This window comes from Lepidochelys kempii, chromosome 7, assembly GCF_965140265.1.
Source record: "Lepidochelys kempii isolate rLepKem1 chromosome 7, rLepKem1.hap2, whole genome shotgun sequence".
Taxonomy (NCBI): domain Eukaryota; kingdom Metazoa; phylum Chordata; order Testudines; family Cheloniidae; genus Lepidochelys; species Lepidochelys kempii.
Genome location: NC_133262.1, coordinates 53202495 through 53228502, shown reverse-complemented (window position 1 = coordinate 53228502; position 26008 = coordinate 53202495). Strand labels below are relative to the sequence as shown.

At 46.5% G+C, this 26008-nt stretch overlaps 1 protein-coding gene across 4 annotated transcripts in view; it reads left to right on the top strand.

The window, feature by feature from the left end:
• The window catches only part of PDLIM1 (PDZ and LIM domain 1), a 92185-nt gene that overhangs the window by 51370 nt on the left and 14807 nt on the right, over positions 1 to 26008 (top strand). For all 4 annotated transcript variants that reach the window (XM_073352760.1, XM_073352764.1, XM_073352761.1 and 1 more), the window contains exon 3: positions 3726 to 3810. In XM_073352760.1, the coding sequence (XP_073208861.1) occupies positions 3726 to 3810 (85 nt within the window). The remainder of the gene's footprint in view (positions 1 to 3725; positions 3811 to 26008) is intronic.

The following is a 26008-nucleotide window of genomic DNA, read 5'->3' as shown; positions in this document are numbered from 1 at the left end:
TGCCAAAAAATGTTTGCCAAGCTCTGCTGAAGAGAACTTTGCCTTGTAAAGCATCTTAATGCTCCCATATTTTGGCAGTCTGAATCTGATGCAGGAAAACATGTTATTCCTGAGAGTTTGGAGAACTAGGTATTGGAACTAGGCCAGTCTTATTGGGATTTAGCACCAGTGATAACTGGTATCAAAGGATGTCTTTAATGGTCCAAGAATCATTTGAAATACCTACAGATTTGCAGCTAGGGTTCATATTCATATTTTCATCCATTCTGGGTAGGTTATTTTAATTCCATGCAATTTTTGTTTTTCAGGTGAGATGAAAATAGAGGTCCCATCTGGTCTATATTATCATTAAAGATCTTATTTCTTTCTTTGGGGTAGGTTCTGTCTTCTGGCCAAAACTTCTCCATCCCCAGTACTGTGCACTGGTTGACTGCCAACCTCCATCTCAGAGGTGGTTGTATTTTGGTCAGGCTGTATAGCAAACTTCATTCTGTATTTTTTGGGTGCCCAAAACGCCCATTAAAAGCCAACTCTCTCAGATAAGCCAGGTGGTGATGTATTAGCACTTCAGATGGACCCTTGCAATGGAACAATGTCTTTTTTTTTTTAAACTACCCTACCTTGTAGAAAGAGGTTCTCTATCCCTGGATTGCAGGTTGCAGACTGCACTAAACTGTCACGTGCGACTGACTTTCTACTTCTCCACACAAGGCATTTCCAGTGTATTGGATTTCTAATGTTTAATGTTCCGTGTACAATAGATATTAACAGGAGGCAAATGCTATACCCAGGCGAGCTCTCCATCGCTAAGGGAGAAGAAAGAGCGGTGAGCGTGTAGGTTTTTTTTTTTAAACTGAATGGCAATGGGAACCGGCTTGTTAAATGATATGGGCCAAATTCATCCCTTGTGTAAGTCCATGGTATTTCCTCTGCAATTAATGTGGCCCTGTGTGAATGTGACCCTCTTCTGTTTTGCACTTCTGATTAAAGGCCTGATTTTTAAAGAGGTTTGTTCCCAACCGCTATATTAATTGCATGTGTAAATCCTCCTATTTCAGTACTCAAGGATCTAATTTGTGGGTGCGGTTGGGCAATTAGGTATCTAAAAGGTAGAGTTTGCCACTGCAAATGCAAAATGGTTCCTGTCAGAACAGGACACATCTTTTAAAACGCTTCAGAAGGGTTTATCAGCCATGTGGAATTTCCAAATTTGAGTAAAAATTGCAAAAATCTCAGTGAAATTGCCACAATTTCCCCCCTTTTTTAAGCCAGTTCTTGAACTGACAGAAATGTTTTTAAAATGTTTTCAACAATTTTAAATTTTAAAAAATTGGGGAAATTTTTCAGAAAATAATTCCACATATAACATTAACAAATATAAGCCTCACAACATCTCGATGGGGCAGTGAAATATATGCCATTTTACAGATGGGAAGGATGAGGCACAGAGAATTAAAGTGGCATGCTTAAGATTTCTCAGGCCCAGGAATGTGGATGACTATGTCCTGAGCCATAATCATTAGTTTGTCTTTAATCTATGTTTTAAGATCTTTTAAAACTTAGGGGCTACTGTGTTCCTAATCTTTATTTGCACTGCAGGCTGTTTTGCGGGAACTTGCAAATAGTCCAGTCAATCCACAGTTAGTGAGTGGAAATACATATAGCTGGGTCCACTCTCCAGGCTTTCTCCCTGGGCGCGCTTGGTCCTTGCAGTTCTCACTCTATCCACGGATGGAGTCTGACAAATCATTTTATAAGCCCTCAAGAGGCATCTGTTTGTTCAACAGTAACACTCTTTTTATATACAAAAAGATTAGAATTTAGGGCAGGCCAGCATAGGGATATAACACATACTCTGTGTATTCAAGATGTGCCTGAAGAAAATACATGAATAGTACTGCCTCCCAGCTATTCCTAATGGCTCAGACAGCCCTTACTCATGTGGGTTATCACACTGAAGTCCAAGGAACTGCTCCCATGAATAAAGGTCACACCGTCAGGCACTTGGGGTATGTCTACACTGCAATAAAAAACCCATGGCACTAGTCTCAGAGCCTGGGTCAACTGACTTGGGCTCACAGGGCACAGGCTGTAAGGATAAAAATAGCAGTGTAGACATTAGGGCTTGGGCTGGAGCCCAGGCTCTGAGACCCAACCCCCTCGTGGGGCTTCCCCCAGCCCGACCACAAAATGTCTACACTGCAATTTTTAGCCCCACTGGCTGGCCCAGGCTCTTGGGGCTAAACTCAGCCATGCCAATGGTCTGTTGTTGCAGGGTAGATGTACGCTTACTGTTTATCACGCGTTGCTGGAACATTTGCTGGAATGACTTCTGGCCATTGTTGTTGCAAATTCTAGTAACTTCTGTTGGCAGAAATGCTTCTTCATCACATCCCCAGCTCATTAGGTCAGTAATGACCAAGCTAGGGATGGGTCTGACGCAAACGCATTCAGAGCTGGATCAGAACTCTTCCATCTGGTGCCTTCCTCTCTTCTATACAATGAGTCTGTGGTTGTAAGCCCTCTCCCTCTTAATAAGGGATCACCCTAACCTAGGTCCCCAAGCCATTTCATAGTGTTTAACTTCTCCCCCCCGACTCCAGCTATCAAGAATTGTGCCCAGGCACAGTAGCACCATCTCCTAGCTGATTGGCAGAACTGCTTCGCAACCACAAGCACTCAGAAAGCATGAGTCAGTCCCACAAAAACCATGAATTTAAAACATAATCAATCTGGAGTATTTATTTGCCTTGGGTGGTGGTGTCACATTTTCAAGCTTTTCTCCTCAACCATGAGGACTAGAAACTTACCTTTTATCTTAATGAAAGCTGGGAGCTTCATGTAATCACTTGAATCCAGGAGCTGGTTTTTCTTTTTCTTTTTTTTAAATGCCAAATACCATAGAACATGTGATCAAATCAGGAGACTTTGTGTGCAGGAGTTTCTGCACTTTGTACAGTTCTATGTAACACTTCATGTTCTTATGCTAAAATGCCATATTTCAAAGGGTTTTAAATATTTGGGTTTTTTTATATAAAAACACATTTTTGGTATCAAGTCAATAAGATCTAGTCTTTTATAGGCTCCCCTCCAGTTTTAAAGGAAGTTCTCAGCCCACCTCTATTATGCCACCTTTTTTTGTCCGTCTTTGGAGTTGGTCACTTAATGCAGGATTCACTAGCAAATGGTTCTTGAATTTGTTATGTATGTGGCATATACAGAGAGAATTGAAATGAAAACATAAAGTACTCTAGCTGGAAGGTTGCAATATAACACTACTTTACTTCTAAGACTCCAGAAAAACATACTGTAGCCAAAAACAGAGCGAGACAAAGCAAGCTGTTCCCTGGTTAAAACAGAGGCATGCCTCATTCTGTGTTGAATCTCTGCAGACTGACTGAGAACACAGACTGCATGCTTCCTTCAGAGCCCCCTAGCCTGCAAGCAGGACAAGGAAACCCCTTAGGATTTTAAGGGGAGAGCTTGTAATTTTAACAGTTTTCAGTACACTGCAGTTTTCTTCCTCCTTCCTCCCCACCACAATCCACCCATGCAGGTTGACTTTTCCAGTATTTTGTGTGGAATATTTTCCAGCCCTTGCCCTTCCCTGGTGTTGCGGAGAGTCCTGTTTCTGAATGGTTTAAAAAACATTTAACTGAATCCCCATAACTGAACCCAGGGAAGAAACTATCAAATTAACCATCATTAACGTTCCTGTATTGCAGAACAGAATCCAAAGTCTGGTCCCCTCTGGTGACAGAGGAAGGAAAGCCCAATCCATACAAGATGAATCTGGCTTCTGAACCCCAGGTAAGTAATAATGGGCTTGCGCTATTTGTTGTTTCCTCACTGTGCCCTGTCCCAGAGTGGCATATGACCTGATTCTCAGCAGTGCTAAGCACCTCTAGCTCCAGCTGATTTCAGTGGGAACAATGGCCTCAAATCTTAAAAGAGCGAGCAGACTAGCTGTGATAGTGCTAGGTTTTTAAGGCCCAGCTTCACAGAAGCCCTGGCTAGGCTGATTTAGTTGGGATTGATCCTGCTTTGAGCAGGGGGTGGACTAGATGACGACCTCCTGAGGTCTCTTCCAACACTAATGTTCTATGATTCTATGATCTCTGTGAGGGAGACTGAGCTAGTCCTTATTCTGAACTCTGTTGTGGACCAGCTGAGCTCTAACAAGGCTTGATGTGGTGCATGATGAGCTGTGTTTAGAAAGAGCCTTGTTTTTTCTTTGTACTCATTTTTGCCGTACTGCCCAGGATGTGCTAGGCACTTGTCAGGCCTAGTGAGAGACAGGCCCTGCCTCAAGGAGCTAGCAGCCTCAGACTAGCTTTGGAACGTGGCGTAGCCTGGAATGTCATTAGGTCCCAGTCATCATTCTATAGCCTCAGAATTGTTCTAGGTCAGGGCGGGAACACTACAGCCTGGGGCCACATCCGGCCCTCCGGACGTTTTAATCCGGCCCTTGAGCTCCCATAAGGGAGTGGGGGTCCGGGGCTTGCCCTGCTCTGGTGCTCTAGCCGGGAGTGGGTTTGGGGGCTTGCCTGCTCCATGCAGCTCCTGGAAGCAGTGGCATGTTCCTCCCTCCCACCCCCGGCTCCTGTGTGTCCCCCGCACGCTGCCCCCGCCCCAAGCTTCGCCCCTGCAGCTCCCATTGCCCGGGAAGCGCGGCCAATGGGAGCTGCATGGGTAGCACCGTGCAGAGCTGCCTGGCCACTCCTCCGTGTAGGAGCTGTATTGGGGACATGCCACTGCTTTCTGGAGCTGCTTGAGGTAAGCGCCACCCAGAGCCTGCACCCCTGACCTCCTCCGGCCCTCAAACCCCTTGGTCCCAGCCAAGAGCACCCTCCTGCACCCCCCAACTCCTTATCCCCAGCCCCACTCCAGAGCCCGCACCCCCAGCTGGAGCCCCCTCCCGCACTCCAAGCCCCAATTTTGTGAGCATTCATGGCCTGCCATATAATTTCCATACCCAGAGCTTTTCTAAATGACTTGCCAATGGTGAGCTGTTAGGGGCAGGGACTGTGTCTGTATATGTGTATATAACAGAATATAGGCCATAAATAACAGTCTGAGCACTTTAATCTTAACCATTACTAAGCTTGTTGGCTTTCCTAGATAAGAGAGGCCCCTAGGCAGGGTAGGGGACAAATGATTCATTCTCACAATGACTCATTTACGCTAAAAATGCAGGGACACTGACTAATGGGAAAGCTTTGGAGATGGGGGAGTGCCACCCTTTCAATTCCTTTGTGGTATGCGTAGCCCATTCCTGGGCACAGCTTTTGAAGCACACTGTGGCCTGTTTCAGTTCAATTTCAGTCAATTTTAGGGGAGAAAGGCGGTGAGGTTCCTTTGGAAGTCAATGGGATGTAGACATCCAACTCCCATTAGTACCTTCCCCCTTTATTGGCGTGGCAAAATGCACTAAGTGGGGCCAGACTTAATACACGAAGGCCCAATCCTCAAAGGTATTTTGGCTCCTAACTTTCATGGAACTCCATGGAAGCTAGAAGCCTAAATGTCTTGGAGTGTATAACACTTGGCCTAAGTGTTATAACCCATCCTATACAAAGATAATGTGTCCATTTTGCATCACTGTCCATTTGTGGCGGGGAGGAGCAGCCTTTGTTTTGTTTCATGCCAGGAGGTACAAATAAGCCTTGGGGGTTGACAGCTTTAAAAACAAAATTTCCCAATGTTATTTTCAGCCTCTGCCTGCGGCTGTGATTTGGCTCTGTTAGCAGGGTCCCGGTATCACGTGTCCCCTTGTGTCCAGTCCCCAAAGAATTTTGTGAGCCAAATTCAGATTGTTACACTTGTGTAAATGTGGAGTAACTGCAGTGAAATCAGAGGAATTGCTCTGGATTTGCACCGGTATAACAGATCAGAATCTGGCCCTAGAACTTCCCATATTTGAGGGTTTTTTCTAGCAAAATTAGAATATGTGAGAATAGTTCATTATGTAACCAGGAAAATACTGATTTGTCCTGCTACATTTATGTGGTAAACTTGTACCACAAAATGAGCCTTCATATAGAATAAGACCATCTTGATGCAGTAACTAGGAGCTGTTTGCCCAGGAGCTGTCCTGGATCTCATCTTTTTCCCTGTTCCCTGCCAAGCTGTGGGGATCAGTGTTCACGGTAGGCTAGCAGCTGATGTCCAGAACTTGCTGTAGCACTCCCCCCAGCCAACTCCTCAAGTGGCTGAGACAAGTAAAGCTGCTGCAAGCCACACAAGCTGGTAGGACAAATGTTAGGTTGGGAGGGGATAAGGCAGAGGTGGACATTATGGTTGTGGCAGGGGTGGGCAAACTTTTTGGCCCAAGGGCCACATCGGGGAACAGAAATTATATGGCGGGCCATGAATGCTCACAGAATTGGGGTTTGGGGTGCAGGCTCTGGGATGGGGCTGGAGATGAGGAGTTTGGGGTGCAGGAGTGTGCTCTGGGCTGGGACTGAGGGGTTCGGAGGGTGGGAGGGGGATCAGGGCTGGGGCAGGGGTGCAGGAAGAGGTGCAGGTTCTGGCTGGGAGTGCGGGCTCTGGGGTAGGGCTGGGGATGAGAGGTTTGGGGTGAAGAAGGGTGCTTTGGGCTGGGATCAAGGGATTTGGAGAGTAGGAGGGGAATGGGGGCAAGCGGTTGGGGCATGGGGAGAGGCTCAGGGGGTGCAGGCTCCAAGTCGCACTTATCTCAAGCGGCTCCTGGAAGCAGTGGCATGTCCCTTCTCCGGCTCCTATACAGAGGCACGGCAAGGCAGCTCTGCATGCTGCCCCATCCGCATGCACCACCTCTGCAGCTCCCATTGGAGTGCATAGAAGCTGGACCGTGGCCATGCTGCAGCTTCCCGGAGCCATGTGGTGAGGCCCCGGACCCTGTGCCCTGGCTGGAGTGGGGCTGAGCTGCATGTGTGTGGCCCTTGGCCCTGCTCCCTGGCCAAAGCGGGGGGCTGAACCATGTGGTGCGGCCTCGGCCAGAGCTGGGCCGAACTGTGCAGAGCAGCCCAGGCCCAGCGCCATGGCTGAGCGCGGCTGAGCTGCATGGTGCGGCTTGTGGGGTGGCTTAAAATAGCCTGCGGGGTGTAGTTTGCCCACCTCTGGGCTGTGGGTTCTCTGGTGGGTCTCTATCCTGTGAGTGTTATGGAGAGTTGGGGCCCAAACCACTTGGATTCACGCTTTCCTACCTCCAAACACTGGAGAAGTTCAGAGCTGGAGCTTGTGACTTGGCCACCTTGGCTTGGACTAGTCTTGTAGCATGCTCTGATACTACATTGCAGCACTACAGAATATTGTATAAACTCCATCCTTTGGAAGAGGTGGGTAGACATGACTCTCGAAGTACTAAAGATCCCCCAGCAGTTCTGTAAAAGCAAGGATAACCCAGGTGCTTGGCTAATGCTTCCTCTCCTAAATGAAGCAAGAACTAAATCCAAGGCTATGCGAGAACTATTGCTGAGCTTATACTGGCTGTTGAACTTACCTGCATAGTTGCTTTGCCACCAGCCTCTCTCTGCTTTGTAAATCACTTAAAAATGCTGAGAGGTGTGGATTCTTTTCAGTTTAAAGCAGGGGGAGACCAAGGGGCTCTCAGGAACTCTGGTGATGAGCACAATATAAACCCCTTAATAGACAGAGTAGGGACTGTGTAGTCCTGAAGTGCAGCCCTCGACTGTCTTGTTCCTGTATGCGCAGGATGAAAGAGTTTTGATCCAGGTTCAACCGCAGGTTTTTATTGCTTAAGAACTCAGGCAAGCAGTTTCTATTTGCTTGTAAAGAAAGCTCTAAGTGAAAGCAAACAAAGGGTGTGCCCCTTTGATTTTTCTGCCCTCAGCTCCCAACTGCCTGTTGATGCAGCTCTCCGAGACATGGAGGGCTGGAGGGGATCAGGAGAGGTCATTGAGGCAGGGCCAAGTATACCAGACCAACCCAGACCACCCACCCAGGGTCTAACCTGTTCTTAAAAACCTCCAATGATGGGGATTCCACAACCTCCCTTGTTACAGAGCTTAACTAACCTTATAGTAAAGTTAGAAAGCATTTTCTACTTTCCAACCTAAATCTCCCTTGCTGCTTTCTTGTTTTCCTACCTTCAGTGGACTTTGAGAACAATTGATTCCTGTCCTCTTTATGACAGCCCTTACCACATTTGAAGACTGTTATCAGGTCCCCCCTCAGTCTTCTCTTCTCAAGATTAAATGACCATTTTTTTAACCTTTCCTCACAGGTCAGGTTTTCTAAACCTTTTATAATTTTTATAGTGGCTGGCTCACTACAAAAGCAACTTCTCTCTCCTGGAATTGACACCTCCTCATCAATTATTGGGCGTGGACTACATACACCCTAATCGAATTGGCCCTGTCAGCACTGGTTCTCCACTTGTGAGGCAACTCCCTTCTCTTCATGTGTCAGTATAATAATGCCTGCATCTGTAATTTTCATTCCATGCATCTGAAGAAGTGGGTTTTTTACCCACAAAAGCTTATGCCCAAATAAATCTGTTAGTCTTTAAGGTGCCACCGGACTTCTTGTTGTTTTTATAATTTTTGTTGCTCTCCCCTGGACTCCCTCCAATTTGTCCACATCTTTGCTGAAGTTTGGTACTCAGAATTGGAAATGATACTCCATACCTAGGGAGGTGGTGGAATCTCCTTCCTTAGATATTTTTAAGGTCAGGCTTGACAAAGCCCTGGCTGGGATGATTTAGTTGGGGATTGGCCCTGCTTTGAGCAGGGGGTTGGACTGGATGACCTCCTGAGGTCTTTTCCAACCCTGATATTCTATGATTCTATGATTTCATGATCTTGAGGCCTCACTAGTGCTGAGTAGAGCAGAACAGTTACCTCCCATTTCTTACATAAGACACTCCTGTTAACACACCCCAGAATATTTGTCTTTTTTGCAACAGCATCATATTTTTGGCTCAGATTCCATTTTTGATCTACTCTAACCCCCACATCCTTTTCAGTGGTACTACTGCCTAGTCAGTTATTCCCCATTTTGTATGTGTACACCTGATTTTTCTCTCTAAGTAAAGTATTTTGCATGTGTCCCTATTGAATTTCATCTTGTTGATTTCAGACCAATTAGTTCTCCAATTTATCAAGGTCACTTTGAATTCTAATCCTGTCCTCCAAAATGCTTGCAACCCCTCCCAGCTTGGTGTCTTCTGCAAGTTTTATAAGCGTACTCTCCACTCCATTATCAAAGTCACGAATGAAAATATTGAATAGTACCAGATCTAGGCCAGACAGCTGTGGGACCCCATTGGATACGTCCTGGCAAAATATGGGCATCCCTGGATTAAAAGGTTACTTCCAATGTCTCTAGGCTTAATCTTCACATCAGGTTTGTCATCACTCTCTTCTTAGAACCTGGTTAAAAGTGAAGCCGGCTGCGGCAGTCTTAACAAATTGAGGCACTGGATAAAATCACCCTCTATCCTTTAGTATGTGAGCAGGACAAACTGGCACAATGAGGGAAGAGTTCTGCAATCCAAACCATAATCAGAAGAGCCCACTGACTTTGCCAGCACCTCTTTAAATGTCTTGAGCCAGTCTGCCAAGAAAAAGAGACTAATGACACGAATAGCACCGGCTTTTAATACGGTTTTGTCTGTACCCCTTTCAGTGACTGACTGCTGCAAGTGATACTTTGCAGCATAGACACTGTGACTGCAATGTCAACTTGAGAATGCTAATTTCTCCCGGAAATATGGCAAACGTGCCAAGTTAGCTAACTTGCGGCTCTGTGTGTGGAATAGCAAATTAGAGTTCATAGTTGCATTGTTGCCTGTTGCAAGTGGGTTTTTTTATCCATATCATACTCTGAGCAGAACATGCTGTCTATACCAGCCTTGCAAAACTTTCAAGAATTTTACCAGCATAGGCCTAATGAAATGATGACTTAACTTTTTACCAACATCATTGTACAAGTTATTATATTTTACTTTTGTTGGGTGAGTAGATGGTTTTTGTTGGACATGCAGAATCTTAGAAGCAACTAAGTGTCATTAATCATTATAACTTACTCATAATTAAAAATGAGTAAATTATTCCTAGCAATAGTTATAGAACTTTCATTTGTTCACTTGCAGAATAGATAGCATGTGTTTTGGGGTGGCTTTTTACTCTGCCAGAAGCATAGTTCTTGTGTATATGAGTGTGGGGGCCTTACACAGAATGAACAGTTTTGGTCCCATATTACATACACAACTATATGTGGTTCATTTAGGGCCTGATCCAAAACCCCTTGAAGAAGATTCTCATTGTCTCCAAGAGGTCCATCTTAGGATGTACAGAGAGCAATCATTCAAATGAATAGCTAAGACTGTGGGATGTTTAGTCCTAGAGAGTTATAGCCGTGGTTGCATATGTATCCCATCATAGAGTGATGATAAAACCAGCTTTTACCAAAAAAGCCTGTAACCCTCCAGTAGCGATGGGTCAGCTAGCTGATGTAGTTCTGTGTTGGGTGTGACTGTTAACTTTGGAGGATGGAAATAACGGGTGTATTTGCTCAATTATTTCACTTGTGCTTCTCAAGGGTGTCACATTCAACATCTGTTTCCAGTGGAATCCCTTTTTCCCCTCCAGTGGAAAGGATGAAACCACCAGAACCACCTGCCCTCTGTGCTTCATTTCCCTGTTTCATAGGGATCCCAATAGGAGAGGAAGGATGACTTGCTGGTTAAGGTACTGAGTCAGAACTGGGGAGATCTGGGTTAAATTCCTGGCCCTGCCACAGACTCCATGGATGACCTTGGGCAAGTCACGTAGTCGCTTTGTGCCTCAGTTTCCCAATCTATACAATGGGGACTAACACTTCCTTTCCCCCATCCTTTGTCTGTCTTGCCAATTTAGAGTGCAAGCTCTTTGGGGCAGGGTCTGTCTCTTACTATGTGAAGTGCCAGCACAGTGGGGCTCTGATCTCAGTTTGTGCTTTTAGGCATGTCTGTATTCAAATAATAATAAGCAGATAAAATGGGCTGTGAGAGCAGCTTCAAGAGTGTTCTAAGCTGCAGTAGTTTCCAGGTGATCTGGCCCATTTCTCAAAGGATCCTCTCTTCCTACTTTGAGGCAGAAATATTAGAACATCCCCAAAAAATCTAAGTGGAAGATTCAGGTTTAAGGTTAATTTAAGGTTTAAGGCTCCTTTAACCAAAAATTGTGTAAACTTAACAACAGAACAGTGAATTTTGCTTTGTCTTAAATAAGACATAACCTGCAGAAACATGTTCTAGTTACTTCTGAGAGTGAATAGCAACATTCAGGTGATGGCTGAAACAGCCAGCCACATGTATCAACTTTCCCAAGGTTTCCTTAGACAGCGTTGCTCACATCCTATGGGGTGATGTAATTGTTTCCATTTTGTATATTTGTCTCCATGGAGATTTAGAAGTCACAAAGTATAGAGTGTGGGTGTGTTGTTGATATGACCTTTGATAAGGCCGTGGGTGTACTAGCAGTCTCTGTGAAGCAATAGTCTATAACGTAACCATCTCCAGTTGGAGATGGCTGAACTTTGTTGGCTTTTGGTGACCTCCTGTTTTTCTTTGTTTAGGCGGCATTACTACATGGGTATGGAATGCTTTAGGAAAGTCAGAGAGAGAGAGGATGTGGGAAGCTAGTCAGACTGCTTTGTCCCCTTGCCTCCCCCCATCAAAAAAATCTTCCAAATTTCTACTCTGCTTTCAAAACATGAGAAAAGCTTTTGGAAGGATGAGAAAAGGGTAAGGTTATGTGAAGACACTCTAATCCCCAATAGCCGTGACACATTCCATGGATCCCCAAGAGAGATGGGAGCTCAGACAGATGGTGCACTGGGGATCAATGAAAGAGTTGGCTGCAGTACCTTTGTTTTTGAAGTTGCTAAATCTTTGGCTTAAACATGCTTCTGTAAACTGTGCTCTTAAAGGCACAGGCGCAAAGCTAGCACTGTGTGTGATTGTGTGCTGGGAGTGATGGGTTTAAGCTGAGAAGTTTGGTTTCAGTGAGACCTGAAATGGGATTTCAGCAGCTTCCTTGCTGTAGCACTGCCTTGCATGGGGCAGCACACCTGCCCCCCAAGAGCACAGAGGGGAGGCAGCGGTATCTCTTTGAGTGCTGCTGAAGGAGGGGGGTAGCAAGGAACCTTGTCCCTCCTAGTACAGCTTTTGGCTTCACTTGGAAAGGAGAGTGGGGGCGAGGCAGGAATGGAAGAAGGGGGGAGAATGGAAGCTTTGACTGTAGGGAAGAAGAATCCTGCTCCTCGATCCCTTTATTTTCCCTGTGTGACATAACCCCTCAGAATTTCCTGTTCCTTGTGGTGATGAGGTCACTGCTGTTCACCGCTGCTACAAAACCAAAAAGGCCCGGTCAGACTCTAATATACTTGAATGTGTTGCAGGCCCAGTTCTTCCTAGGATCATGCAGGAGCTCCCGTGAATAGCGTTGGCTATTCATTCCCAGCATGTTAAGAGTGCGGGGCATAAGGGGGGACCTTTTGATTTGCTGGGATCACCCGATATTGGACGGAAAGTTCTGGTTTTTCACTAATAACTAATGTGCACCAGACCACATTCCTCCCTGGTGTGACTCCAGTGAAGCAAGCTGATCAGCCTGGCTCACACTCTGAGCACTTAGCACTGTCTGAGTGGCTTCACTGTGAAGTTGCATAAGAACGGCCCTACTGGGTCAGACCAAAGTTCCACCTAGCCCAGTATCCTGTCTTCTGACAATGGCCAATGCCAGGTGTCCCAGAGGGAATGAACAGAACAGGTAATCATCAAGTGATCCATCCCCTGTCGCCCATTCCAACTTCTGGCAAACAGAGACTAGGGACGCCATCCCTGCCTATCCTAGCTAATAGCCATTGATGGACCTATCCTCCATGAACTTATCTAGTTCTTTTTTGAACCCTGTTATAGTCTTGGCCTTCACAATATCTCTGGTAAAGATCATGGGAAGTGCCTGATCTCCCTAGCCAGTGACAGCCAGTAGTGGCTGTGGCTGTCTTCGGGGCATACTGACGCAAGAGCCCCCCTTCAGGGGAAGCAGCTGTCTCAGCACCATGCCTACTGGTGGCGACAAGCAGTGATTGTGAGGGAGCTCGCAGCTGCCGCTTTGATTTTGTTCAGCTCTGAGTAGAGTGGGAGGAAACTCCCTTTGTTTTCCCCCTCTGTTTTCTCTGCCATGCTGCCTTCTGCCAAAAGTAGGAAACGCTGATTGTCTTTCTGTTCTGGGCTTAAAGACTTTTTCCACAAGGCAGATTGTCATAAAATCTGGCACCATGAATTGTGATTGGTGATCTCTGCTCAGGAAAGATCAGGACCTAGAATAGCTGGTCAGTGCAATTTCCTGGTGCAAGTGCTGGAGGCACCAACTAGAGGCAGAGCTCTTCTTGACTTGCTGCTCACAAACCGGGAAGAATTAGTAGGGGAAGCAAAAGTGGATGGGAACCTGAGAGGCAGTGACCATGAGATGGTCAAGTTCAGGATCCTGACACAGGGAAGAAAGCAGAGCAGCAGAATACGAACCCTGGACTTCAGAAAAGCAGACTTTGACAACCTCAGAGAACTGATGGGCAGGATCCCCTGGGAGAATAACATGAGGGGGAAAGGAGTCCAGGAGAGCTGGCTGTATTTTAAAGAATCCTTATTGAGGTTACAGGGACAAACCATCCCGATGTGTAGAAAGAATAGTAAATATGGCAGGCAACCAGCTTGGCTTAACAGTGAAATGCTTGCTGATCTTAAACACAAAAAAGAAGCTTACAAGAAGTGGAAGATTGGACAAATGACCAGGGAAGAGTATAAAAATATTGCTTGGGGATGCAGGAGTGAAATCAGGAAGTCCAAATCACACTTGGAGTTGCAGCTAGCAAGTGATATTAAGAGTAACAAGAAGGGTTTCTTCAGGTATGTTAGCAACAAGAAGAAAGTCAAGGAAAGTGTGGGCCCCTTACTGAATGAAGGAGGCAACCTAGTGACAGAGGATGTGGAAAAAGCTAATGTACTCAATGCTTTTTTTGCCTCTATCTTCACAAACAAGGTCAGCTCCCAGACTACTGCATTGAGCAGCGGAGCATGGGGAGGAGGTGACCAACCCTCTGTGGAGAAAGAAGTGGTTTGGGACTATTTAGAAAAGCTGGTCAAGCACAAGTCCATGGAGCCTGATGCGCTGCATCCGAGAGTGCTAAAGGAGTTGGCGGATGTGATTGCAGAGCCATTGGCCATTATCTGTGAAAACTCATGGCGATCGGGGGAGGTCCTGGATGACTGGAAAAAGGCTAATGTAGTACCCATCTTTAAAAAAGGGAAGAAGGGGGATCATAGAATCATAGAATATCAGGGTTAGCAGGGACCTCAGGAGGTCATCTAGTCCAACCCCCTGCTCAAAGCAGAACCAATCCCCAATTTTTGCCTCCTGATCCCTAAATGGGCCCCTCAAGGATTGAACTCACAACCCTGGGTTTAGCAGGCCAATGCTCAAACCACTGAGCTATCCCTCCCTCCAGGGAACTACAGGCCAGTCAGCCTCACCTCAGTCTCTGGAAAAATCATGGAGCAGGTCCTCAAGGAATCAATCCTGAAGCACTTAGAGGAGAGGAAAGTGATCAGGAACAGTCAGCATGGATTCACCAAGGGCAAGTCATGCCTGACTAATCTAATTGCCTGCTATGATGAGATAACTGGCTCTGTGGATGAGGGGAAAGCAGTGGACATGTTGTTCCTTGACTTTAGCAAAGCTTTTGATATGGTCTCCCACAATATTCTCGCCAGCAAGTTAAAGTATGGGCTGGATGAATGGACTATAAGGTGGATAGAAAGCTGGCTAGATCATCGGGCTTAGTGGGTAGTGATTAATGGCTCCATGTCTAGTTGGCAGCCGGTATCAAGCAGAGTGCCCCAAGGGTCAGTCTTGGGGCCGGTTTTGTTCAATATCTTCGTTAATGATCTGGAGGATGGCGTGGACTGCACCCTCAGCAAGTTTGCAGACAACACTAAACTGGGAGGAGTGGTAGGATACGCTGGAGGGTAGGGATAGGATAAAGAGGGCCCAAGGCAAATTAGAGGATTGGGCCAAAAGAAATCTGATGAGGTTCAACAAAGACAAGTGCAGACTCCTGCACTTAAGATGGAAGAATCCCATGCACCGCTACAGACTAGGGACTGAATGGCTAGGCAGCAGTTCTGCAGAAAAGGACCTAGGGGTGACAGTGGACGAGAAGCTGGATATGAGTCAACAGTGTGCCCTTATTGCCAAGAAAGCTAATGGCATTTTGGGCTGTATAAGTAGGGCCATTGCCAGCAGATCAAGGGACATAATCATTCCCCTCTATTCGATATTGGTGAGGCCTCATCTGGAGTACTGTGTCCAGTTTTGGGCCCCACACTACAAGAAGGATGTGGACAAATTGGAAAGAGTCCAGCAGAGGGCAACAAAAATGATGAGGGGGCTGGAACACATGACTTATGAGGAGAGGCTGCGGGAACTGGGATTGTTTAGCCTGCAGAAGAGAAGAATGAGAGGGGATTTGATAGCTGCTTTCAACTACCTGAAAGGGGGTTCCAAAGAGGATGGATCTAGTCTGTTCTCAGTGGTAGCAGGTGACAGAACAAGGAGTAAGGGTCTCAAGTTGCAGTGGGGGAGGTTTAGGTTGGATATTAGGAAAAACTTTTTCACTAGGAGGGTGGTGAAGCACTGGAATGCGTTACCTAGGGAGGTGGTGGAATCTCCTTCCTTAGAGGTTTTTAAGGTCAGGCTTGACAAAGCCCTGGCTGGGATGGTTTAGTTGGGGATTGGTCCTGCTTTGAGCAGGGGGGTTGGACTAGATGACCTTCTGGGGTCCCTTCCAACCCTGATATTCTATGAGTGTGGGGTGCATTGAAGGAACCCTCTCGAGACCTAGGGATGAAATAGCAGGCCATGTTCGAGGTTAGGGTCGTAGTGCATGGTTAAAACAGGGTGATGTGCTGGTACAGTGGACTGGCTTTGTAGGGATGTGAAGGGGGGATGCTGCACTCTAGTAGTGCTGGCTCACAGAGGCAGTAAGGCCCCTGCTATGCTGCTACCATTAGCTGCCACAGACTTTCTCTTTGTGCCCAAGTGGTAAGAGGGCTGTAGATTCTGGAGCTGGATTAGGGGTCAAGTCCTGACTCCACAGAGAAGGAATGTCCAATTTGATATAATTGTCTGTCTGCAGTTTAGGAACTCTTTTTAGGCTGGGGACAGGACTGGAATAGCTGGGCAAGGGAGCTACCTGTCCAGGCCAGAGTGCATTGGCAGAGCTATGTGGAGGGGTGGGATTTTGTAGGGGGTGCTGCTGGTGGTCAGGACTGAAACGGATTGGTATAGCTGTGTGCTTGGGTTGTCTTGGGGTGGAGGGGTGCGAGTGTTTGCATGACACCTTGCCCACACAGAGCCTATCAGTAGAAAGTGCTGTCAGTTCTTCTTTCTCATAAGCATGTAAACCAGTTTCTCTCCTTTCTTCCGTGCACCCTTCTCCTTAAAAGAAGATTCCTTCCCCAGGTACAGCTAAAACTCAGGTACTTGATAGCTGTTGTTCATCAACTGACAATTTGTGCCTGCCACCTTATAGCAGCTGATAACAAGCTGTGGTTCCAGATCAGGCTCTCAGTCCAGGCCTCCATTGCATTCTCCAAATTGGAAGAAACTTGGGCTTTATTTTTCTTTTCATCAAGGGAGGTTTTTCAGAAGCACCTAAGGGAGTTGAGGATACAGCTTCCATTGAAAGTCAGTGGAATTTGTGCTCCCAAGCCACTGAAAGATTGTCTATGGGGTGGTAAATTTTATCAGTAAGGAGTCAAGTATCAGAGGGGTAGCCGTGTTAGTTTGGACCTATAAAAGCGGCAAAGAGTCCTGTGGCACCTTATAGACTAACAGACGTATTGGAGTATAAGCTTTCGTGGGTGAATACCCACTTCCTTGGATGCATTAGTCTATAGGGTGCCACAGGACTCTTTGCCATCAGTAAGAGTGAATTTAAACTGCTTTAGTTATACTGATATAACTCCCCCTATAGATGCTTTTCCTCCAGGATGAGGGGCTGTTTCAGGTTAGCTTGTATCACATAGGGAAAGGGTTCAAACTAAGGGTTTATCTAATCTTGAGAATTAATTTGGATTAATATAGCGTGTGAATTTAAAGCACAATAGCTATTCCAGAGTAACTCCTGCTATAGACCAGTCCTATGCTGGAAAAAAGCCACTCTTATTCCACAATAAGAATGTCCACTGAGGGTTTGTACCAGTTTACCTATACTAGTATGATTACACTGGAATGTTTTCCCGGTATAGACAAGCCCTTAGGTACTTCTGACAATCCCACTCTGAGGCTTCAGTGTTTGCTGTTTGGTCACCCTCCAAAGCAAACCTGCCAAGAAAGCTAAACACCACCAAACCCACTGCTTCCTGGGGTCACCAGATGGTAGCCAGGAAAGTGAGCCAACGCGGTCACACAGGATGGGTGGAGCAGAATGCTGCAGGATCTGCCTCCAGGTAGTACAAGTGTCCCAGGAAAGAGCTGATATTAGTCACGTTTCTCATTAACGAGATGCTGGGAAAGGAAATGTAATCAAGAAAGAACTAACATGCTGGGGAAGTTCCTTTCCTGGACTGGACCGGAGCATTTCCTTCTATTTTGCCATCTGCTTTTCCTTGGTGTAATGAACTGGTATTAAAACACATAATGCCCAAGAGCCAGTTATTTAGTGCTGTCTTCCCCACCCTACCTTGTTATAACACTCTTGTAAACTCAGTAACTTTTAAAGTATTGCAAACCCCAAGTGTTCAAAAAACATGAACCACCCCCTCAAAAAGGAATATATTTTGGGTTCTTTTTATTCATCATCATATGTTTGAGCCTTTAGGAGCCACCTTTTCAAACTTTCCTCTGAAACCATGAAGGCTAGAAACTTACTTTTTTTTTTAAAATGAAAGCTGTGATTCTTGTGTGATCACACGACTACAGGAGCTGGAGCTTTAAGAAAAATGCCAAATATTGCAAGAGTTGGCAACTGAGCCAAACACCTTTGCCAGGACAAATGAGGTACTGATATCCTATATCTTGACAGGTTTCAGAGTAGCAGCCGTGTTAGTCTGTATTCGCAAAAAGAAAAGGAGTACTTGTCGCACCTTAGAGACTAACCAATTTATATGAGCATAAGCTTTCATGAGCTACAGCTCTTCATCAGATGCATACTGTGGAAAATACAGAAGATGTTTGTTTTTATACACACAAATCATGAAAAAATGGGTGTTTATCACTACAAAAGGTTTTCTCTTCCCCCACCCCACTCTCCTGCTGGTAATAGCTTATGTAAAGTGATCACTCTCCTTACAATGTGTATGATGATCAAGGTGGGCCGTTTCCTACTACAGGACAGGCCTAACAAAGAAAATAACAGAACGCCACTAGCCGTCACCTTCAGCCCCCAACTAAAACCCCTCCAACGCATTATTAAGGATTTACAACCTATCCTGAAGGATGACCCAACACTCTCACAAATCTTGGGAGACAGGCCAGTCCTTGCCTACAGCTAGCCCCCCAACCTGATGCAAATACTCACCAGCAACCACATACCACACAACAGAACCACTAACCCAGGAACCTATCCTTGAAACAAAGCCCGTTGCCAACTGTGCCCACGTATCTTTTCAGGGAACACCATCACAGGGCCTAATAACATCAGCCACACTATCAGAGGCTCGTTCACCTGCACATCTACCAATGTGATATATGCCATCATGTTCCAGCAATGCCCCTCTGCCATGTACATTGGTCAAACTGGACAGTCTCTACGTAAAAGAATAAATGGACACAAATCAGATGTCAAGAATTATAATATTCATAAACCAGTCAGAGAACACTTCAATCTCTCTGGTCACGCGATTACAGACATGAAAGTTGCAATATTACAACAGCAAAACTTCAAATCCAGACTCCAGTGAGAGACTGCTGAATTGGAATTCATTTGCAAATTGGATACAATTAACTTAGGCTTGAATAGAGACTGGGAGTGACTAAGTCATTATGCAAGGTAACCTATTTCCCCTTGTTTTCCCAACACACACCCTTACTCAGACGTTCTTGTTAAACCCTGGATTTGTGCTGGAAATGGCCCACCTTGATTATCATACACATTGTAAGGAGAAAGAAAAGGAGTACTTGTGGCACCTTAGAGACTAACCAATTTATATGAGCGTATGCTTTCGTGAGCTACAGCTCACTTCATCGGATGCATTTTCTTTTTGCGAATACAGACCAACTCTGAAACCTGTCATTGTAAGGAGAGTGATCACTTTAGATAAGCTATTACCAACAGGAGAGTGGGTTTGTTTGGGGTGGGGGGGGGAACCTGGATTTGGGGTGGAAATGGCCCACCTTGATTATCACACATTGTAAGGAGAGTGGGTGGGGGAAGAGAAAACCTTTTGTAGTGATAAACACCCATTTTTTCATGATTTGTGTGTATAAAAACAAACATCTTCTGTATTTTCCACAGTATGCATCCGATGAAGTGAGCTGTAGCTCACGAAAACTTATGCTCAAATAAATTGGTTAGTCTCTAAGGTGCCACAAGTACTCCTTTTCTTTTTGCCTATATTTTGAGTTCACTACATGAAAGCGCTAGTCTACCTCTGCAGATGAAGTTAAAAACAAAAAACCAAGGTAGGACAGTGCAACAGAACGCCTGGCTAAAACAAGTGAGCAGTACTGAAGCTTCTCCCTAATGTACTGCAATCACATCTCCCTCTGTGACTCCCAGGGAGGCGGGCAAGCAGGGCAGTTGTCCGAGGTGCCAACTTTCATGGGGTGCAGAATTGCTCTGCTGCTCAGCTTTTCCCCCCCTTCCATTCCAATTCGGAGTGGGCACAGCACCGAAAATGTTTCTCACCCTGGTCGGCAAAATTACTAGGGCCATTCCTGCTGTACTCAGTTTCCCTGCTCTCCTCTTTCTATATATTTTCCATAGTTGATCTCATCAACTACTCACCACCTCTTTGCTGATGCCTCTCAAATATTTCTCCGTCCCCCGTCCTTTCCATCTGTGTACAGTTTGGTGTGTCCTGTGCAGCCACTGTATCAAACTAAACCCACCCCTCTCCCCCCCCCCCTGTAGTCAACAACTGCCCTGCAGCTTCCAGCCTCATCCTTGACTCCCTCTCCTGCCTTCTCCATGAAGTCCTGACTTTCCACTCTTCCTGTATACATCTGCCTTCTCTGCCCCAACTTTTAAAGCTTTAGTCTTGCATCATGGTTGTGTGTTACTGCAGTCACCTCTTAGGCCATTTTCTTTTTCCCCTCTCTCTGCTCGGACAAGAAAAATAGACTTGATGGTTCCACTTTTTGTTCACAGTGCATTTATCTTCAGTGCTGCATGTTAGGGGGCTTATTCCTTCACCCACTCACTTCCCTGGTCCTTCTTGCATGAACAGAGAGCAAGCAACAATACCCGAAGTCCAAAGGTGCAAACAATTCGATGTTTACTGAGGTGAACTTCCAGCAAACATGATTCCAGTTTCCTTCCTTAGTGTCCCCCTTCCCAGCTCTGACACCACAGAGCCTTACACCTGTGTCCCTGTCCCCATTCCGCCCGCCTTAGCAAAACATGATTCCAATTCCTCACCCCCATTCCCTGTTCCCATTTCCCCCCCCACCCACACACTTCCTGATTGACTGCAGACTATATAGTAAAACTTGAGTTCTGCTTTGCTATACCTTAACCAATCCTTTTGCTGAAATTTAACTAACCAATCCTAGCATATTGTAACATGATTATGTAACCAATTATATCCTACCACCTTAATTAGTTTACACCCAGCAAAATTAATTATACAGCAGACAGAAACAATCACAGAACCAGACAGAGATTATGCAGACAAACAATAGGGAAATGGGGACTACAGTGATAGAACAACAAAGAAATGAGGATTTCACATCCCAGCTATTGATAAGCGAGTTCTTGTCAGACAGGATGCTATCAAACTAAGCTTCCTTTTACATCTTCTAGGCACTTCCCTTTCTCTGGAGGTGATAGGCATTATCAGGACAGGATTGTATTCCTACCAGCCCAATAGCACCTTATTTCAATGTGACTAGTTTGGAATGTGAGGATGTGACCGGTCACTTCCCAGCTTATGGCTGCCTCTGCTGCTTAGCCAAAGATCTTAGCCTAAGCACAGGGCCTCAGACTGTCACAGTAAGAAAAGGACCTTACACCGGCAGATAGTGATTTTGATTCTTTCTTTTATACCTCTATAATTAGCTAAGTGATAAGAATACACCTAAATTCTTAGAGTATAGGCCTTTACAGACAGGCCTGAATGTCTATATCCTAACATTGCAGTATTTGGTCTATCCACAGTACAGAGAAATGAATAGCTAATTGAAAAACAAAACACAACCCTATTAAAAACAAAAAGAAAACTTAACTTTTCATAATTTTTGCTAAAAATTTAAACGTTTCTCTTCTTGCAGAATCTGACACAACCTAAATCTTGAGCTCATTTGAGCTAGCCGTGTAACTCTCTTGAGCATAAAGCCTATACATCAGACTCTGGCTTTCACTAAGCAAATTATTATTACTCCTGAGGGAATTCTGCACCAAAAAATTAAAAATTATGTCCATTATTTTAAAATTCTGTTAATTTTATTTGTCAGTAAATAAATGTGGCTCCAGCATGGCAGTGGGGAGCACAGGCCACCGGCTGCACTGAGGTGGGAGATCACCCTGCAGACCCCACCTTCCCCCGTGTAGGGGCTTGGCAGTGAGGCTGCACCTGCCCTTGACACAGTGCAAGGCCTGGGCGTGCCACAGAAACACCCCGGGGCCCTGCTTCTCCGTGCCAGGTGCACCAGGTGTGGGTGGGTGGGCAGGCTCAGCTCAGCAGGATCGAAGTGTGGAGGGGCTTAGTGTGGGGGGATCCAGGCACGGGGTGAGAGGTTTCTGTGTGGGGCAGTCTGGGTGTGGGCGGCTCAGTGGAGGATCTGGATGCACAGTGGCTCGTTGGGGGGTTCCGGGTGCAGGGGCAATGGGACTCTGCAGGGGATCCAGGTGAAGGTGGTTGGGGCTCAGGGGGGGGATGGGTGTGGGGAGATGGGGCTTGGCGGGGGGGGCTGGGTGTGGGGGACGTAGTCGGAGGGTCTGGGTGCTGGGAGAGTGGGGCCTGATGGGGTGGGGGTCCAGGTGCAGCTGGTTGGGGATCAGTGGGGCGGGGGTTTGGGTGTTGGGAGCTCATCAGAGGGGTACAGGTGTAGGGAGGTAGGGCTTGTCAAGGTGAGGGTTCAATGGGCCTGTTTAATGGGGGAGCCCCAGCTGCTGCTGAGGGGACACTGCATGCCAGACTCCCGATTACCCTATCCCCTTCCATTCTCTATCCCCTCCCCACCCACCACATTCCCCTCCACCCCCTCGCCCCCCCTTCCCTCATTTCCACCAGCCCCACTGCAGGCACTCACTGTTGCACAGCATGACTGTCACTAGGACCCAGAAGGTGTCCAGAAGTTTTAGGAAAAACTTTTTCACTAAGAGGGTGGTGAAACACTGGAATGCGTTACCTAGGGAGGTGGTAGAATCTCCTTCCTTAGAGGTTTTTAAGGTCAGGCTTGACAAAGCCCTGGCAGGGATGATTTAACTGGGAATTGGTCCTGCTTCGAGCAGGGGGTTGGACTAGATGACCTTCTGGGGTCCCTTCCAACCCTGATATTCTATGATTCTAAGGTGGCGTTCAGCTGCAGAGTGAGCGGAGGCCAGACGAAGCCTTCTTCAGCAGGGCAGCTCTGCACTTGCAGAACGAGGGGGGCAGTGGCATGTAACCCTGTGTGCCCCCCATGCCTCACCTCTGTTTGGAGGGAGCAATCCCCCCCCAAAAAACTGCGCCTATGGTCGCCCCCCCGGCCTTCTTCCCACTTCCCCCCCAGTACGGCTTCCCTTTTTTTTTTTCATGCCGTTTTCTGCAGGGAAACACAGGAAAGCTGTGGGGGGCATTTTCTGCGGGTGCACAGTCCTGCAGAATCCCCCTAGGAGTATTATTATACATATGTCTGAGACAGCTTTCTACTTGCATCCTCTTAATGGGAGTTTTAATAATTGCATTGGGCCAATTCTTTCCTGGGGTAAGAATATTGATTCTTCCCTTGGGTAATTGACAGAGTGGTCACTCTCATTTCTTGCTACCATACACAGTCTCTGCCATGGGAAAGACTATCTTTATGGGCAGAAGAGCAGTGTCATCATTGTGCTTCAAATAAGACTTGAACAAAAGGCTTGAATGCTGCTGGGTAAATGAGACATTAACTTCTTATTGTATGGGTCGGTCTTTCATCAGTGTGTGGGAAAGCTAATGCCCAGGCACTCCAATTGGAGATGACATGTGAAAGCCCCTCTTTCTAGCCCACACGTGACTGGCTCTAGCTACCTCATTGGTTTCTAAGTACTTGAAACTCATGAACGGGAGCATTTCCAATGGACTCTGTCATTTTGGGAACAGCAGCCAGCTGGCTAAGGAAATCTAGAAATGTTATCAAACATTAAAATGAACATTTTGTGGGGAATTTGTTTGTCCTTTTGAAACAAAGGGTGGTTTATTCTGTACGGTCAAACAGAACCTCCGGTAGCATTGCTTTAGGGTTCTGAGATGTACAGAAGGAGTTCTGTGTTAACTGGGGCAGGGGACTGTAGACCCAGGAAGCTAAGGTGGTGATGAGGCCTCTGGTTACTATTGTGTCACTTGGGCCTGAGACCCTTAACAATAGAACAGGGTTCATCACAAATTTGAAAGATCTAGAGCAGGTTGAAATTCATCATTTCCACTGCAGTTTTCATTGAAATTTCAACAGAAAAAGGAGGATTTTTGTGAAAACTTCGTCCCACTATTCTCCCAGCTCTAGTGAGCTCCTGCCGTACCCGCTGCATATTTTGCTCAAGCCTGATGCTATCCTTCTGAGTGCTGGTCTCAACCAGCGCTTCTTGCACTAGTTGCCATGCACCGTCCATGTGGGCCCTGCTGTCCCACACTGACCATTCCCTGGTGCACTTCGATCTGCTCTGCTTTGAAATAGGAGCAGGCCAAAGTGCACTGGGGAATTGTGAGTGTGCAGCAGGGTCCATGTGGACACATAGGCTGTGTTTGCATGACAGAGCATATGCCAGCATAGCCGGCTAGTGTAGACACAGCCTGCTTACACTGACAAGGAGTTTTTCTGCAAGTGTAGGACCATCATCTCTCAGAATGACATTGACAAGCCCTCTTCTGTTGACATAACTCTCTACACCAGGGATTTGTCAGGGTCTCTTGGTCAGTCCAGGGTCTGTTTTTTTCACACCCCTGACCAGCATAGATATGCAGACAGAACTTTTACGCATAGACCAAGCCTTAGTGCTGAGCAGGCTAACGGGGGGTAGATTTACACCCCAGCATACTGTGAACTGAGTATTCATTTAGATAAGCCCTGACAGAAACAAGTAATTCATTTTAGGCCTTGTCTACACTACAAAGTTTTGTCGGCAAAAGGTATGTTGCTTTAATTTAACCGCTGTTGCATGTCCACACTAGCTCCTTGTATCATCAGAGCACATCCACACTAGCAGCTCTTGCATCAACACAGAGCAGTGTACTGTGGGTAGTTATCCCACTGTGCAACTGGCTGCAGGGTGTTTTGGGAAGAGTTTTTGCAGTGCTTCATGGGGCAGGTACAGCGTCACATGATGCAGGTTTCTCAGTCCTATCCTTCCATGGGCATCCTACTAGATTGTCAGCCCCTTTTCAGCTGAAGTGTGTGCAGGGAGGGAGAGGAGAGTTGTGTGTCTGGGGTGGGGGAGACAGTAGGCTGACCGACCTATCCTGAGGCAGGGAGGGGGACACCAGCCCCCGCCCCGCCCTGGCTCTGCTCAGCCCAGCAGTCACTCCTGAAGCAGCCCGCCTGCCCTGCCTATGGTTCTGTGATTCTCTCCGAGTTCTCCCACAGCCGCCTCAGCTGCCGGGAGTGACATCCTCAGCAGCTCTGTGAGCTCTCCGTGCTGAAGAATGTCAAAGCAACATAGCAGTTGTCGTCCCCCGTCCGTCCCCCACACCCCCACATACACACTCCCCGCAGCAGCAGTCTGCCTGCCACTGTATCCTAGCGCAGGGCAGAACAGGAACATTCCATGTTAATGATTTGCTCTTTGTTCCCGGAGCATAACAGCAGCTGGCTGTCAGATGCTGTCAGACACTGCCCAGAGCTTTGTAAGGGGAGGGGTGCATGACTGCAGGGCAGCAGAGATCAAAACAGTGAGCAGAGCAGTCATGACGGGCATTGTGGGATACTGGTGGAAGCCCATCATGTCGACAAAACAAACAGCAGCGTCTACACTGACGCTATGATGCTTAAAGTTTGCCACAAAAAGCTCTATGCCTCTCGTTCAGGTGGTTTTATTTTGTCGGCAAAACAGCAGAATTTTGCCGCCAAAAGTAGCTTTGCAGCATGTACACCTCCCCTGTTTTGTCAGCAAAAGGCAGCTTTTGCCAACAAAACTTCGTAGTGTAGACAAGGCCTTAATGTTCATATGCCCAGCTGGCGTCATGTCCCAGCTTGCATAGCATTTAACAGTGTTTATGTCAAGAGCAATATGTGAATAATTCCATTTGTAGCTGCAGCAGTCTCTTCTTCAGAAGAATCTTCCTTGAGCATATCTCTTCTTCAGAATTTTGTCCCTTTCTTATTAAATAGCAACTTTCTATAGCCAGTGATTCTAACTGTCAGGTAATATCTGCCTGAGGCAGCATAAACTAATGGCTAGTCCAGAGGGCCTGGGAATGGGCAGGCCTGGCACCAGTTAGCTTTGTGGTCTTGTCCTGTCGCTTACCTCTGTACTCCTCATTGCTGGGCCTGTAGATGAGGTTCAGACTTACCCAGCATTAAGTGCTTTGGATGAAAAGTGCTATTGAAAGGCAAGATGACAGTGGAATAGTTAAAAAAACAAAAACCTTCCATTCTTTATTTTGATTAAATAAATACTAAGG